Source organism: Cebus imitator, unplaced genomic scaffold (genome assembly GCF_001604975.1).
Source record: "Cebus imitator isolate Cc_AM_T3 unplaced genomic scaffold, Cebus_imitator-1.0 Scaffold51, whole genome shotgun sequence".
NCBI classification, from domain to species: domain Eukaryota; kingdom Metazoa; phylum Chordata; class Mammalia; order Primates; family Cebidae; genus Cebus; species Cebus imitator.
The window spans coordinates 6,132,634-6,147,887 of record NW_016107366.1 but is presented as its reverse complement, the minus strand read 5'-3'; the positions used below and the strand labels follow the sequence as shown (position 1 = coordinate 6,147,887).

The following is a 15,254-nucleotide window of genomic DNA, read 5'->3' as shown; positions in this document are numbered from 1 at the left end:
AAATATGAACTAGAGCTGTTGAACCAGATCATACCTATTTCTTATACTGGTGAAATTGCTCATTTTAATTTAAATGCTGGACTTTACAGTTATCATTGTTATATTTGTTATTATGTGGAATTGTGATCTTTCATCTATGTTAATCTTTCTAATTTATGTTATGTGTAATTTTGATAATTATGCATTCTTTGTTTTGAAGTCATTGATGAAAATGTTGGACAGGAAAGGGCCAGATCATGCTGGTATACTGTCAGCATTTCTACATGTTCTCCCAAACCATCTCTCTAATTATCTAGTACAGAATTTTCTCCAAGACTCTCATTAAGATTTACAGCCTGCAGTGTTTTAAATATACTTCTTTTGTGAAAATTGGGTCAATATTTGCAAGTCTCTAGGAACCTTACCAATTCTTCGCAGTTCTTCACAGACAAGCAGAAATATTTCCGTGATCACATTTGCAAGGTCTTTTGGTTCTCTTGAATGTAATTTCCCTGGGCCTGTTGACTTCAACTCATTTGAAGTATCTAGATTTGTTCTTAATCTTCCTTTGCTTTTATTTTCCTCTTAATCATTTTATTTTAGATTTTTATATTTGGAAGATCATTTTCCTCAGTAAAGAAGGAAGGTGGGAAAAATTTGGAGTCAAATAATTTTGCTTTCTCTCTTGCATTCATTGACAATAGCCACCCTATCATTTGTCACCTTTCAGACACTGTTTATTGCATAGCTCAGTTGCCCCCTATTCCACACGTCCTGAAGATACCATCCCCAGTCAGATATAAACATACCACCCTTACACAGTCCTGGACCACAGACCTTAAGGTTTATAGATTTAACATACACATGTTTTTTGTTTTTGTTTTTGCCTTTCAGATTATTTATCTCCTGATCATCAAAGATTTTAATTTTTTACTTACCCAAAGGGGTCAGGAGTCAATCTGTATATTGAAAGATGTGACTGTATCTGGTGAGGGCAGAAGGGTACAAAATATTGTGCAAATGAGGGGTATTTACTGCCTTCCTGACTGTAGACTGAAGGAGGCAAGGACTTTGACATTTTCTCCAATGCCTATCTGTATTTCTAATGCCTGTCCCATAGTACATGCTCAATAGATATTGATTGAACTAATTAAAATTGTCCTTCTCTACTGTCAAACTATAACAACCGAAAAGGGCATATTCTTGCTGGATGAGAACATCAAGGAGACAAGAAGGAAGCTGAAGATATGTCTCTCAAGTCATCCTCTCACCCTTCTTTCCTTCCTTCCTATTTTAACCTTATTACACTGCCTGGGGCCTCCAGTAAGAAGTTGAGTAAGAGTGGTGAGATCTGGCAACCTTGCCTTCTTCCCAATATTAGAAAATGGTCTTTGACCACTAAGTATGATGTTAAGTGTAGGGTTTTTGTAGGTCAGATTGAGGAAGTTAACTTCTATTTTTTAGTTTGCTGAGAGTTTTTATAATGAATAAATATTCAATTTTGTCAAATGATTGTCTTAAATCTACCATATTGCTATTTTTGTCTCTTTGTCCATCTGTTCTTTGTTTCCTTTTCCTTCTTGCTTTTGGATTAATATTTTTTATGATTCAGTTTTTCTCTTTGGCTGGCTTATTATACCTCTTGGTTTTTTACTTTTATTTTTTGGTGGTTGCTTTATGGTTTAGAGTATACATCTTTAACATCAAAGTCTACCTTCAAGTAATATATTTCACTTCACATATGTTATAAGAACCTTTTGATAATATACTTCCAGTTCCTCTCTTAGGGTTTTTGTACTATGGTTGTTACACATTTTACTTCCGCATATATTGTCAACCCCATTTGTTGTTGTCATTTTTGCTTTACATTGTGTTATCTTTCAAAGAGATTGTGAAAATAAGGAAAAATATTTATATTTGCATATACATCTGTATGTGCCATTTTCAGTGCTCTTTATTCTTTTGTGTAGAACCAGGTTTCTGTCAGGTATCCCTTTTCCATCAACTTGAAGAACTTTTTTAAACATTTGTTGTAGCACACCTTTCTGCTGGTGATAAATTCTATCAGCTTTTTAATGTTTAAAAAATATGTTTTGTCTTTATTTTTTAAAAAAACTTTCTCTGTGTATAGAATTCTAGGTTGCATTTTCTATTGTTTTCAAATGCTTTCAAGATGTCCTGCTGTCTTCTGGCTTACATTGTTTCTCACAAAAAGTCTTCTGTCATTTTTATCTTTGTTTCTTGGTACTTCATGTGTCTTTTTTTCTCTCTGTTTTTAAGATTTATTTATTTATTTATTTTAAGTTATTTTACTATAATGTACATTAGTATAGTTTTCTTCATTTTTCTTGGATCTATGGTTTTATTATTTTTCTCAAATTTGGAAAAACTTTGGCCATTACGTTTTCGAATTATTTTTCTCTCATGGAGTCCAGTTACATGTATTTTATGTTGTTTTCATTTGGCCCATGACTCACTGATCTTTGCTCATTTATTTTCAGCTGATTTTTCTCTGTGTGTTTCATTTTGGATAGTTTCTATTGCTGTGTCCTTAGGTTTACTGATTTTTTCTTCTGCATTATCTTATCTGCTATTGCATTTTTAAATTTCAAGTACTTTAAAAAAAACTCAATTTAATATTTTAAAATATCTTTTATGTCTATTCTTATAATATGCTTATATTTTCCTCTACCTTCTTGAATACATGGAACACATCATAATAACTGTTTTTAATATCCTTGTTTATTGATCCCATCATCTCTGTTATATCAGAGTCTATTTCTATTCATTGGTTTTTCTTATTGCAGATCATATTATTCTGCTTTTTTGCATGCATGGCAATTATTTTTTATTGCTATTAATTTTAAAGAATTTTTATTTTGTTTTGTTTGTTTTTTGAGATGGAGTCTCACTCTCACCCAGGCTGGAGTGTAGTGGCATGATCTTGGCTCACTGAAGCCTCTGCCTCCCTGGTTTAAATGATTCTCCTGCCTCAGCCGCCCAAGTAGCTAGGACTACAGCTGTGTGCCACCACATCCACCTAATTTTTATAATTTTTTAAATAGAGACAGAGTTTCACCATATTGGCCAGGCTGGTCTTGAATTCCTGACCTTGTGATTTGCCCACCTCAGCCTCCCAAAGTGCTGGGATTATAGGCGTGAACCACCATGCCTGACCTGTTGCATCATTTTTTACCAAATTTTAAGAATGTGCAGAACAAGGAATATAAAAATGCCCTAGAAATTTTTTTAGTGTTCTACTCTTATAATCTATGTTTTCCATGCATATGGGGCATTTTCATATTTCTGTCCTTTCTAATGATTTCTAGGTTGATTTTTTGGGGAGATGTGTAAAGTATCAAAAACATGTTTAATGTATTCACATCTGCTAATATTTTAATTATTTGATTTTTAAATTTCAACTAAAAATAATTCGTGTTGATGTTTATATTCCATGTAAATATTTTGCTGTAATGTTATCACATATTCTTATGGTTTTTATCAAGTAAAAAAATTCCCATCATTATGTTCATAAATTTTTTTGTATGATACTCTGAAAGCTAAAAATTGCCTTGGTAAAAATTAAACATATATATTAAAAGTTCAGTCTCATTTTTATTTACTCTGTAGTCTGTAGTAAACTGTGTTACTTTTTTAAAATTTGGATTTTAGTTCTCTGTACTTAACACTATAATTGATGTACAATTCTTCACATACAATAAGAATATCTTATGAACACTTTATTTTTTATATTCTTTTACATTCTCATTCTTTATATTTCCCATGTCTAGGAAATTTGCAACATAGAGAAAATACATACTCTTTTTTAGTAAAATAAAATAACCTGATCTATTGGGGGTTCTTAGGTTTATTTTTCAGTTTCTATAATTTTGTGTGCAATATTCTTAATAATTTCCTATTTGTCTGTGTTTGGAAAGTTAATTACCACTACTACATCACTATCTTCTCTAGCTGGTATGTTTAAGTTTGGGTAAGTGAGTGGGGGTTTTTGTGGCAATGGGAAATAACCCTGTAATGATGAAAAATTTAATACCTCCCCCCTCTCTTTTATAGTATCAAAGGTGCAGAATCTGGGATAAGTTGCATGAAGAGCATATCAATGCAGGACGTACAGTTCAGGTAAGGCTGTTATATTTTTTCTGCTAAATCAGTATGAAATAGACAGTCTTTAGACAATTTTGCTAAAATATTTCCTTTGCAGCTGAATCCTTTTATACACATTTGTCACTATTTCCTTGAGGATACATTTTTAGCAGAACTTGCTGAATCATATGTGATACATATTTTTAAGGTTTTGTTTTATTACCAAATTTTCTTCCAGAAATGACATGTTGACTTCTATACTCTCACAAGCAATGAATTTTCTAAAAACCTTTTAAATGAATTGCTTGTGAGCATATATAAGTCATTGGTATTACCTATTTTTTAAAGTTTTGCTAATTGATAGCTTAAAATAATGCCACTTTGTTGTTTTAATCTGGATTTGTAAACGCTTTGTTGTTTTAATCTGGATTTGTAAACACTTTGAAGGATGAACTTTTTTTCACATGTCCTGACAGTAATTTTTTGTTGTTAATTGCCTGTTAATATATTTGTATATATTATATTATATTGATGTCTTTTGTGAGAGCTCCTTGTAAGTTGAAAGATACTGATCTTCTCTGTCTACAATTAGTATTGCAGATATTCTTTACTAGTCATTTGCTAGGCTGGAGTGTGGTGGGGCTATTTTGGCTCACTGTAACCTCTGCCTCCTGGGTTCCAGCAATTCTCCCACCTCAGCCTCCCAAGTAGCTGGGATTACAGGCACACACCACCATGCCCAGCTAATTTTTGTATTTTTAGTACAGACAGGGTTTCACCATGTTGGTCAGGATGGTCTCCAATTCTTGACCTGGTGATCTGCCCACCTCGGCCTCTCAAAGTGCTGGGATTACAGATATGAGCTACTGTGCCCTGTTGTTATTTGCTTTTTAAGAATAAATTTTAATTATTTTAACATAATTTTTAAAAATAATATGTTTACATGGTTTAAAAGCCAAATACAAATACAAGTCTTATAATATCCCATATTCTCCACTTGCAAGTGCTCCTACTTGGAACAAACCACTGTTAATCCTTTTGACCATTCTCCCTGCAATTTACTTCTTTATTACTAAATCACATGTGTAGACTGATATTTCTTGATTAATCAGGTTTAGATTTTTTTTTTTTTTCTTTTTTTGAGACAAAGTCTCACTCTTGCCAGGCTGGAGTGCAGTGGCGCGATCTCGGCTCGCTGCAACTTCCACCCCCCGGGTTCAAGCAATTCTCCTGCCTCAGCCTCCTGTGTAGCTGGGACTACAGGCATGCTCCACCATGCCCAGCTAATTTTTATATTTTTTAGTAGAGACAGGGTTTCACCATGTTGGCCAGCATGGTCTCAATCTCTTGACCTCGTGATCCACCCGCCTCGGCCTCCCAAAGTGCTGGGATTACAGGCGTGGGCCACCACGCCCAATCTTCTGTTTCTTTTTTTCTTTTTTTAGGGGGATGAGGGGTTAGAGTTTCGTTCTTGTTGCCCAGGCTGGAGTGCAATGGCACAATGTTGGCTCACAGCAACCTCTGCTTCCCAGGTTCAAGTGATTCTCCTACCTCAGCCTCCTGAGTAGCTGGGATTATAGGCATGTGCCATCACGCCCGGCTAATTTTGTATTTTCAGTAGAGATGTGGTTTCTCCGTGTTGGTCTGGCTGATCTCAAACTCCCAACCTCAGGTAATCTGCCCCCCTTGGTCTCCCAAAGTGCTGGGATTACAGGCATGAGCTGTCACATCCGGCCTATTTATTTATTTATTTATTTAATTTCTTATGGTAGGTGGAACTCTAGCTTCCCAGCTTGCTCTTCTACTCCCCTTCCCCTGTATAATTACATATATTACAATTTATGGTTAAATTAATGTAATATAAACTCATTATATTGATTATGAAACTATTGTTTTCTGCTAAGTCAAACAGTGAACTATAGTACCGCCTTTTACTTTTTAAAATTTAGTAATTGCCTCATTTTTTAGTAGCCTGGTTTTCTCTGTATCCGTGCTTAATTTTCTCTAAATGCTTCACATCTCTGTCACATGCTATCAATAATATTTCTTATATGCTCAAATAGATCAGTTCGAGTCTTTATTTTAAAGATTTTCTTCTGAACTCTTCTTCCCCTAGTTCCTATGTGGACTTCCTAGGCTTGTTGTGCAGCTGCTGTTCTGGGACTTTCCTTTGCTGCTTTTCTGTGTTAAGTCTCTGTTTTCCTAGGCATTATGTCTTCCTCATTTTTGGTTTATTCTTTTTTTTATTATTATTGGAGTAATCTTGCAGTAGCCTTCTAATTAAGGGTATCTTGGAGATAAATATAAGTAATTATATTTCTTAAAAATGCCTTTATTCTCCCCTGATATGTGATTGCAAAGTTCGCTAGATATAGAATTCTCGTTGGAATTCTGTTTCATTATTGAAGCCTTTCTATCTTTTTTGTGTTATACTTTAAAAAAGCTAGTATCATATGATTTTCCAGTCTTTGTACAGGACCTGCTTTTGTTTTGTTTTGTTTTTTCCCTGTTTGGGATGTTTTGAAATCAGTTCATCTCTGGTATTCTGAAATTTGATGATGATGTCACTGTGTTGGACTGTTTCTTTCTACAAACTCATGTTCTTTAGTTCTGGGTAATTTTCTTAGATTTTTCTTTGGTCGTTTATTCTTCTATGTTTAATGTCTTTGCTGCTTTTTTTTTCTTCTTCTAAGTGTCAGCAAACTTTGGCTTAGAGGCTGTGTCTGGCCTTGTGTCCATTCCATATGCTTACACATTTCTTCGGCTGCTTTCACACTGTAACAGCAGAGTTAAGTAGTTGCAGCAGAGACTGTATGGCCTACAAAGGCTGAGCTGTTTACTTACTGGGCCTTTGCAGAAAAAATTTGCCAGTCCCTGTTCTATGGGATGTCGGAACTCTTGGGTTACTTGTCTGATATTTGCTCTATTTTCGAAAAGATTCCCTCAGGTTTATCTTTAACTTTTTTCTTTGAATTCTTTTTATCTGTTATTATGCTATGTAGTTTACAAGAGCTTTTTCTTATTCTCTTTTCTTTATAGCATTTTGTCCATGGGTGTAATAGGTTTTTTTATTTGTTTGTTTTTCTGAGATATTAAAAAGTGGATTGCTTGTCTTCTGAGGGACTTAAGGATGTTTGGGCAAGCTGGTATTTTCCTTAGGGATACCTCTAAATATCAGTATCTGGAGGTTGTTCTTATTTGGTTTTCTGAAGAAGAATCCCTCTTTTCCCCCTAGGGCAGGTAGGTGCTTATCTTACAGAGTTATAGAGGCAGATTAGATAAAGGCTTCTGGGCTTTCATTGTTCAGCACAGGCTTTCACACAAATCTCTGTTTTTCAGTCCTGTGCCTGCTGGTATTTCTGAATCTAGTGTCAGTCGCTCCAAAGAATACACCTGTGGTCCTCTTGAATTTTCAAAAAGGTTATTATAGCTGCAGTATAGTGATTAAATTGGGATAGAATGAAATGAATTCAAGAGATCATTAGGAAGGGTTACAGAGGTCCAAGAAATAGATGTTAGTAGCTTAGAGATAGTGGAGATGGAGGAAACTGATTTGAAGTTTAGGTGGAAATTTGACTTATCTCTCTATAGCTGTATTTACTGCTTGCTAACTAGATTATATGCCTAATGAGCAGAGACTGTGTCTCTATATTTGTATATTCCGCAGCATCTGGTACCCAGCAAGATATGGTGATTATTGAATGGTACTGAGCATGTTAATGATTTAATGAGATTATTATGACTTAGATTTCCTACCGTCTTCACTGTTTATCATTAACAAATCACATGATTTGCTTGAGACATTAGTTATGGTCAAAGTATTTGTTTACTGATTTTTAAAATATGCATATATGTTTACCATATTGACCTCCATCTGGCGTAAAATATTTATGGGTGCTATTAAAGTAGTGAAATTGAAGCTATTGTTAGATGTAGTTATTTGCTTAGTTTTTTTCATGTCTGCTCTGAATTTTGTATATAGTTTTCTTCTTTGCTACTTAGTGTAAAAGTTATTTTGGGACAAATAATTTCATCAACAATTATCACCAATTTTCTAGAGGTATCATCATTAGATTTACATAGTAAAAGCTATATTGTCACATTCATTATGGTATCTTGATAAAAAGAAGTTCTTAATTTAAATGTAGTTTAAGTTACCAATCTTTATGGTTCCTACTTTGGTGTGTTGTTCAAGAATTCCTCTCTTGGAGGAGTCAAGAAGACATTTTTCTATATAATCAATTGAGAGATTTAAATATTTAGCTTTTAGCATTTAAGTTTTTAATCCATCTGGAATTGGTGGTATCAGGTAGGCATAAATAAAATCTTATTTTATTCTATTTTTAAAATCACTTGTATGTCACTATTACCTGATTTCTATGGTGCTACTTCTGATGCATATTGTAATTCCAATGATGCGTGTAATTCCATATGTCTCTGATCTTTATATTCTGTTCCACTGTTCAGTCTATTTCTGCACCAAATTCCACATTATGTTAATTATGACAGTTTTAAGATAAGACTTGATATCTGATTGTTCCACAGTATGCTTCCTTTTCAGGAGTATTTTGGCTATACTTGGCTCTTTAGTCCTTCACATGAAATTTAGAATCAGCTTTTCAAAGCTGAGAAGTTGAGACAAAGCTGGGAAGTTGAGAATTGCATTGGATTTATAGAAGAAATTGACATCTTTACAATATCTAGTTTTCCTGCCTGTGAATATGGAATATTCTTGCATTTGTGTTCATCTTCTTTAGTATTTGGGTGTCTTTATAGTTTTTTACATGCAGGTTATGGCGATTGTACTTTCTAAAGATACTAACAAAAATATCCCCCATTCCACCTTGCTACTCCTCCACCAATAGATGGAGTCTAATTCCTCTCCTTTTGAATCTGGGCAGAAGTAAAACTGCTTTTGTTGACTTGTTATTAGTTTATTTTAAAATATGTTGTAATTGCATTATTTTTCCCATTTTTGTCACTTATCAAACAAAAGTATAAAATGAATATTTTACAAAGCTGAGTCTTCCTCTGCTTTCCTCAAATACTTAATATTTAGTAACAACACTAATTGATAATAGAGGATTCTGAAAAGTACATCACAGTTTTTACCTTGAAGGAACTTACCTAGACAGGAATTCACAAAAAGTTAAATTAAATATTTAAACAATAGTTTAAAACCTTAGTAAAAGTTAATGTAAGTCAGAATATGATTAATTGACAATTGCATTATAGAGACCAGTAAATGATATAGGACCTGCTATCTGGATGCTGGATAAAGGTTATTATCCTTATTTTCAGTTACTAGAAGGCTGAAGAGATATAGTGTTAGTCTAAGAAGTAGTAGGAAACCAGTTTATCTGGCATAGCGTCAGTGCTCTTAGTTGGCACTTACTAAAATCTTTAATGAGAACTAATTCCATGATTGTATTCTAGTGTTTTTATTTTAATCCGGAAACATTTTGAATAATAATTTAGGTGGATAGGGACTCAAGTACTACACTTAATACCTGTATAAGATGCTGATTAGATATTTGTTAAATAAATGGACGGAGACCTTTTTCTCTATTGATTTTTACTCTTTTTGGTGGTTTAGTTAATGCTTGTTAAGCGATATATATTCTTTTTGGTGACTTTTGATGTTGAAATAAGTGTGAAATCATTATACTAGTATCAGTGCCTTAAGGATAGTAGTTAGGTAATGAAAATAAAGAATCGTCCAGATTTATTTTAATTAAATAGCTATGACTCTGGAGCCCTTAATTACAAATTATATGCTGTGTAGAATGTGTTGACTCTAAGTTATTTAAATGTTTACCAGTGGACTTCTGCTCTGTGTTTGTAAAGAAATCAGATTAATTATTATGATACCAAATGTTTTCTGCTATACACAATTTGTTCTCAAAGTTACATGTTGTAAAAACACATTAGGAATCCTTAAATCAATATTTTAAAAAGGCGAATATATGCATAGCCACTCTTAATCATTAAATACATAATTAGCCATTTTTCAGAATTTTCAATTAACTTAAAATAATTACTTTTTACAATTATCAGTATCAATAAGTATATATTTGAATATATTTTTTAATCTTTAGACAGAAGTTTTGGGACATTTCTGAAAGAAGGAGAAAAGCCATAAGTAGTTATAAAATTTAGTTTTAAAACTAAGAACAAAAGAGAGAAGTTGTTTTTATTATATTAAAAGTTTGGCTATAGCTTACAGTTCATTATTTGTACACTGCAAAGCTTGTTAAATATTAAATTGATATATATTCTTTTTTAAAAATTTTGGTTGTTGATTATAGACCCCTTGATTAACTGCTGGAGAGTTCTGAAAATTTTCAGAATTTGGTACAGTATCTGCTTTTCTGACCTGATTATTGGAAAAACAGAAGCATTTGAACATTTACCATATTCTAGATACTATCTAGACACTGGGCATACAGCTGTGGGGCTGGCAAGTGGAGAGAGAAGAGAGAGATTTTTTCAAAGTAAACAAATATGAAATATGTTAGATGATTATAAGTTCTATGAAGAAAAATAAAAGCAGGTTAAAGGGAACAAAGAATCACAGAAGGTGATGAGTGTTCTTTTTTTTTTTCCCCATTTATTTATTTTATTGCATTTTTGGTTTTGGGGTACATGTGAAGAACATGCAAGATTGTTGCATAGGTACACCGTGGCAGTGTGATTTGCTGCCTTCCTCCCCATCACCTACATCTGGCATCTCTCCCCTTGCTATCTCTCCCCAGCTCTCCACCCCCCCACCGTCCCTCCCTGATTTCCCCCCAACTGACCCCAGTGTGTAGTGCTCCCCTCCCTGTGTCCATGTGTTCTCATTGTTCAACACCCACCTATGAGTGAGAACATGCGGTGTGTGATCTTCTGCTCTTCTGTCAGTTTGCTGAGAATGATGGTTTCCAGGTTCATCCACGTCCCTACAAAGGACACAAACTCATCATTTTTGATGGCTGCATAATATTCCATGGTGTATATATGCCACATTTTCCCTGTCCAGTCTAATGACTGTTTCTTTTGTTGTGCAGAAGCTGTGGAGTTTGATTAGGTCCCATTTGTCTATTTTGGCTTTTGTTGTCAATGCTTTTGGCGTTTTGGTCATGAAGTCCTTGCCTACACCTATGTCCTGAATGGTTTCGCCTAGATTTTCTTCTAGGGTTTTTATGGTGTTAGGTCTTATGTTTAAGTCTTTAATCCATCTGGAGTTAATTTTAGTGTAAGGTGTCAGGAAGGGGTCCAGTTTCTGCTTTCTGCACAATGGCTAGCCAGTTTTCCCAACACCATTTATTAAACAGGAAATCCTTTCCCCATTGCTTGTTTCTGTCTGGTTTGTCAAAGATCAGATGGTTGTATATATGTTGTGTTGCCTCCAAGACCTCTGTTCTGTTCCATTGGTCTATATCTCTGTTTTGGTACCAGTACGATGCTGTTTTGATTACTGTAGCCTTGTAGTATAGTTTGAAGTCCGGTAGTGTGATGCCTCCAGCTTTGTTCTTTTTGCTTAGAATTGACTTGGCTATGCGGGCTCTCTTTTGGTTCCATATGAAGTTTAAGGTGGTTTTTTCCAGTTCTGTGAAGAAGGTCATTGGTAGCTTGATGGGGCTAGCATTGAACCTGTAAATTACTTTGGGCAGTATGGCCATTTTCACGATATTGATTCTTCCTAACCATGAACATGGAATGTTTCTCCATCTGTTTGTGTCCTCTCTTATTTCGTTGAGCAGTGGCTTGTAGTCCTCCTTGAAGAGGTCCTTTACGTACCTTGTTAGTTGTATTCCTAGGTATTTTATTCTCTGTGGCAATTGTGAATGGAAGTTTGTTCTTGATTTGGCTCTCTTTAAGCCTGTTATTGGTGTATAGGAATGCATGTGATTTTTGCACATTGATTTTGTATCCTGAGACTTTGCTGAAGTTGCTTATCAGTTTCAGGAGATTTGGGGTTGAGACGATGGGGTCTTCTAGATATACAATCATGTCGTCTGCAAATAGAGACAATTTGACTTCCTCCTTTCCTATTTGAATACCCTTTATTTCTTTTTCTTGCCTGATTGCTCTGGCTAGAACTTCTAGTACTATATTGAATAGGAGTGGTGAGAGAGGGCATCCTTGACTAGTGCCAGATTTCAAGGGGAATGCTTCCAGTTTTTGCCCATTCAGTATGATATTGGCTGTTGGTTTGTCGTAAATAGCTTTTATTATTTTGAGATACGTTCCATCAATACGTAGCTTGTTGAGGGTTTTTAGCATAAAGGGCTGTTGAATTTTGTCAAAGGCCTTCTCTGCATCAATTGAGATAATCATGTTGTTTTTGTCTTTGGTTCTGTTTATGTGGTGAATTACGTTTATAGACTTGCGTATGTTGAACCAGCCTTGCATCCCCGGGATGAAGCCTACTTGATCATGGTGGATAAGCTTTTTGATGTGCTGTTGCAATCGGCTTGTCAGTGTTTTATTGAAGATTTTTGCATCTATGGAGTGTTCTTTTATGTAAATGGTGGCTGTGGAAGGCTTCTGATGACATTTAAGCAGAGAGCTAAAGGAAGTGAAGGCAAAAACCATGGGGAATAGAGTTTTCCAGGCAGAGGGAAGTCTTGAGAGGGTGAGAGGATGTGGCATAGTCAGGGAATAGTAAGTAGGTCAGTGTGGCTAGTGTGAGCAAGAAGAGTACAGGAGATGAAGTCAAAGAGATCAGAGGGTCAGATCATGGAGAGCCTTGCAGGATATGGTACCTCAGAGTTGGTAGACAGCTTTTGGGAGGTTCTGAGCTTCTTCCACTCTGCATAAATATTTTGAAATTCATTTATGTTGTAATGTCTGTCAGTGTTTTATTCCTTTTTTATCATTGAATACTATTCTGTTGTATGGCTATACCACTGTTTGGCTATTACTAATAACGCTGCTATGAACATTTGGGTACAAATATTTGTGTGGGCAAAGGATTTCATTTATTGTGGGTAAATACTTAGGAATGGAATGGCTGGAAAATATAGTAATTGTTTTTTAGGAAACTGCCAAATTGTTTTCCAGAATTATTATATTATTTTATATTCCCACCAGTTCCTCTGTTGTCCTTGCAAACAGTTGATATAGTCAGTCTATTAAATTTTGACCATTCTAATTAAGTCTGTAATGGTATCTCATTATTTTAACCTTCATTTGCCTAATGACTAATGATGTTTCTGTTTTCTTTTGATTGGAGTATTTTTATCAATTTGAAATGAGTATTCCATTTTATCTCCTTGCCTAGCTAGCTACACCTCTGTTATTTTAGTGTTCTTTTAGCGTTTTTAGTTTACATCTTATCACAGTTTATTTGTAAGTGATATTATTCTATTTCACATATGTTTAAGAAACTTACAATACACTTCTGTTTCTCCTCTACCAGCCTATATGCTGTTGTCCTCATATATTTAATTTTATACATATACTTCATAATATTTAAACAGGCATTTATTTTGTAAAGTGATTTAGATATTAAAGGAAAAAACCTTATGTATGTACTGGTGTTGTTTCCATTTCTAGTGTGTTTAATGCTTTTATGTAAATCCATATTTCCATCTTGTATGGTTTTCCTTTTGCTGGAAAGGTTTCCTTTAAGATTTCTCGGAGTGTGATTCTGCTGTGACAAAACTTTGAGTTTTTGTGTATCTGAAAAGTTTTTATTTCACCATTTTTTTAAAAGAAATTTTGCTGTATATACATTGACTTTTGTCTTTCAGCACTTTAAAGATGTTGTTTAGCTGTCTTCTCACTTACATTGTTTCTGATGAGAAACCTGCTTAATTCTTATCTTTGTTCCTTTGTATGTAATGTGTCTTATTTCTCTCACTGCTTTTATGATATTCCTTTAATCACTGGTTTTGGGCACTTTAATTATGATAGGCTTTGGTGGCATTTTCTTCATGTCTTATGTTTTGAATTTATTGAGCTTCTTGGGCCTCTGGATTTATTATTTGCATTGAATGTGGAAATTTTTTGGCCATTATTTCTTCATATATTTTTCTGTTCCCTCCCTTCTCTTCTTTTTCAAGGACTCCAGTTACACATGTATTAGGTTACTTAAAGTTATCTGACAGCTCACTGATGCTTTAAGGGAATTCTTTTTGATTCTTTTTTATCTGTGTGTTTTATTTTGGATAGTGTCTATTGCCATGCCTTTATGTTTATTAGTCTTAGCAGCAGCAGTGTCTAATCTGCCACTAATCCATTCAATGTATTCTTCATCTCACATATTGTAGTTTTCCCTGCCAGAATTTTGATTTGAGTCTTTTTTTAAATATCTTCTATGTCTCTACTTAACTTTTTGAATACATGAAATACAATTATAATAGCTATTTTAATATCCTTTCCTACTAATGCTAATATCTGTTATCAATTCTAGGTAAATTTCAATTCAGTAATTATGTTCCTCATTATGGATGATGTTTTCCTGTTTCTTTGTTTCTAGTGATCTTTGATTGGGTTTCTTTTACATTGTTAGGTGCTGGGTATTTTTATGTTTTTATAAATCTTATGTTTCAATAAAGCAATGAGCTTTGTTCTGGAATGTAGTTAAGTTGCTTGGAAACTGTTTGATCCTTTAGGGTCTGACTCTTATGATTCATTAGGCTTAACTGCAGCCTGCTCAGTCTGTTGCTAATTATTTCTCCTTATGGGGGCAAAATCTTTTTGAGTGCTCTACCCAATTCCCTGTGAATTAAGAGTTTTCCCATTTTTGCTGGTGAGAACAGATACTGTCTCCTGTGTTGAGTGAGTGCCGGGTACTGTTCCGTCTAACTTTTTCAGATGATTCTCTCTCCAGCTTTGGGTAATTTCCTCACATACATGTTCTGATCACTTCTTTGCTGAATTCTGATACTTAGTGACCTCTGAATACCGATGTATCGCTGATCCCGCTGCGTATTTCCAGGGCTCGCTCCTCTGTGCTGCCCTCTCCTCTCCAATGTTCTGTTAAGTGAACTGTGCTCACCTTGAACGGAAACAGAAGTCATCTATTATTGTTTTGAAACTGCAAGTATAGTATACTTAACAATTTTCTTCTCTGGGATAAGAAAACATTAGGATTAAGAAACATTTTGTGATCAAAATTTAAAACTAAATGAAAGAGCTGGAATGTTATTCCTATAATAAATTCACTGAAGAACATTAAC

The 15,254-nt window shown here is 34.4% G+C and overlaps 1 protein-coding gene across 2 annotated transcripts in view; it reads left to right on the top strand.

The window, feature by feature from the left end:
* The window catches only part of STX17 (syntaxin 17), a 67,319-nt gene that overhangs the window by 14,027 nt on the left and 38,038 nt on the right, over positions 1-15,254 (top strand). For both annotated transcript variants that reach the window (XM_017527805.2, XM_017527804.2), the window contains exon 3: positions 4,054-4,119. In XM_017527805.2, the coding sequence (XP_017383294.1) occupies positions 4,054-4,119 (66 nt within the window). The remainder of the gene's footprint in view (positions 1-4,053; positions 4,120-15,254) is intronic.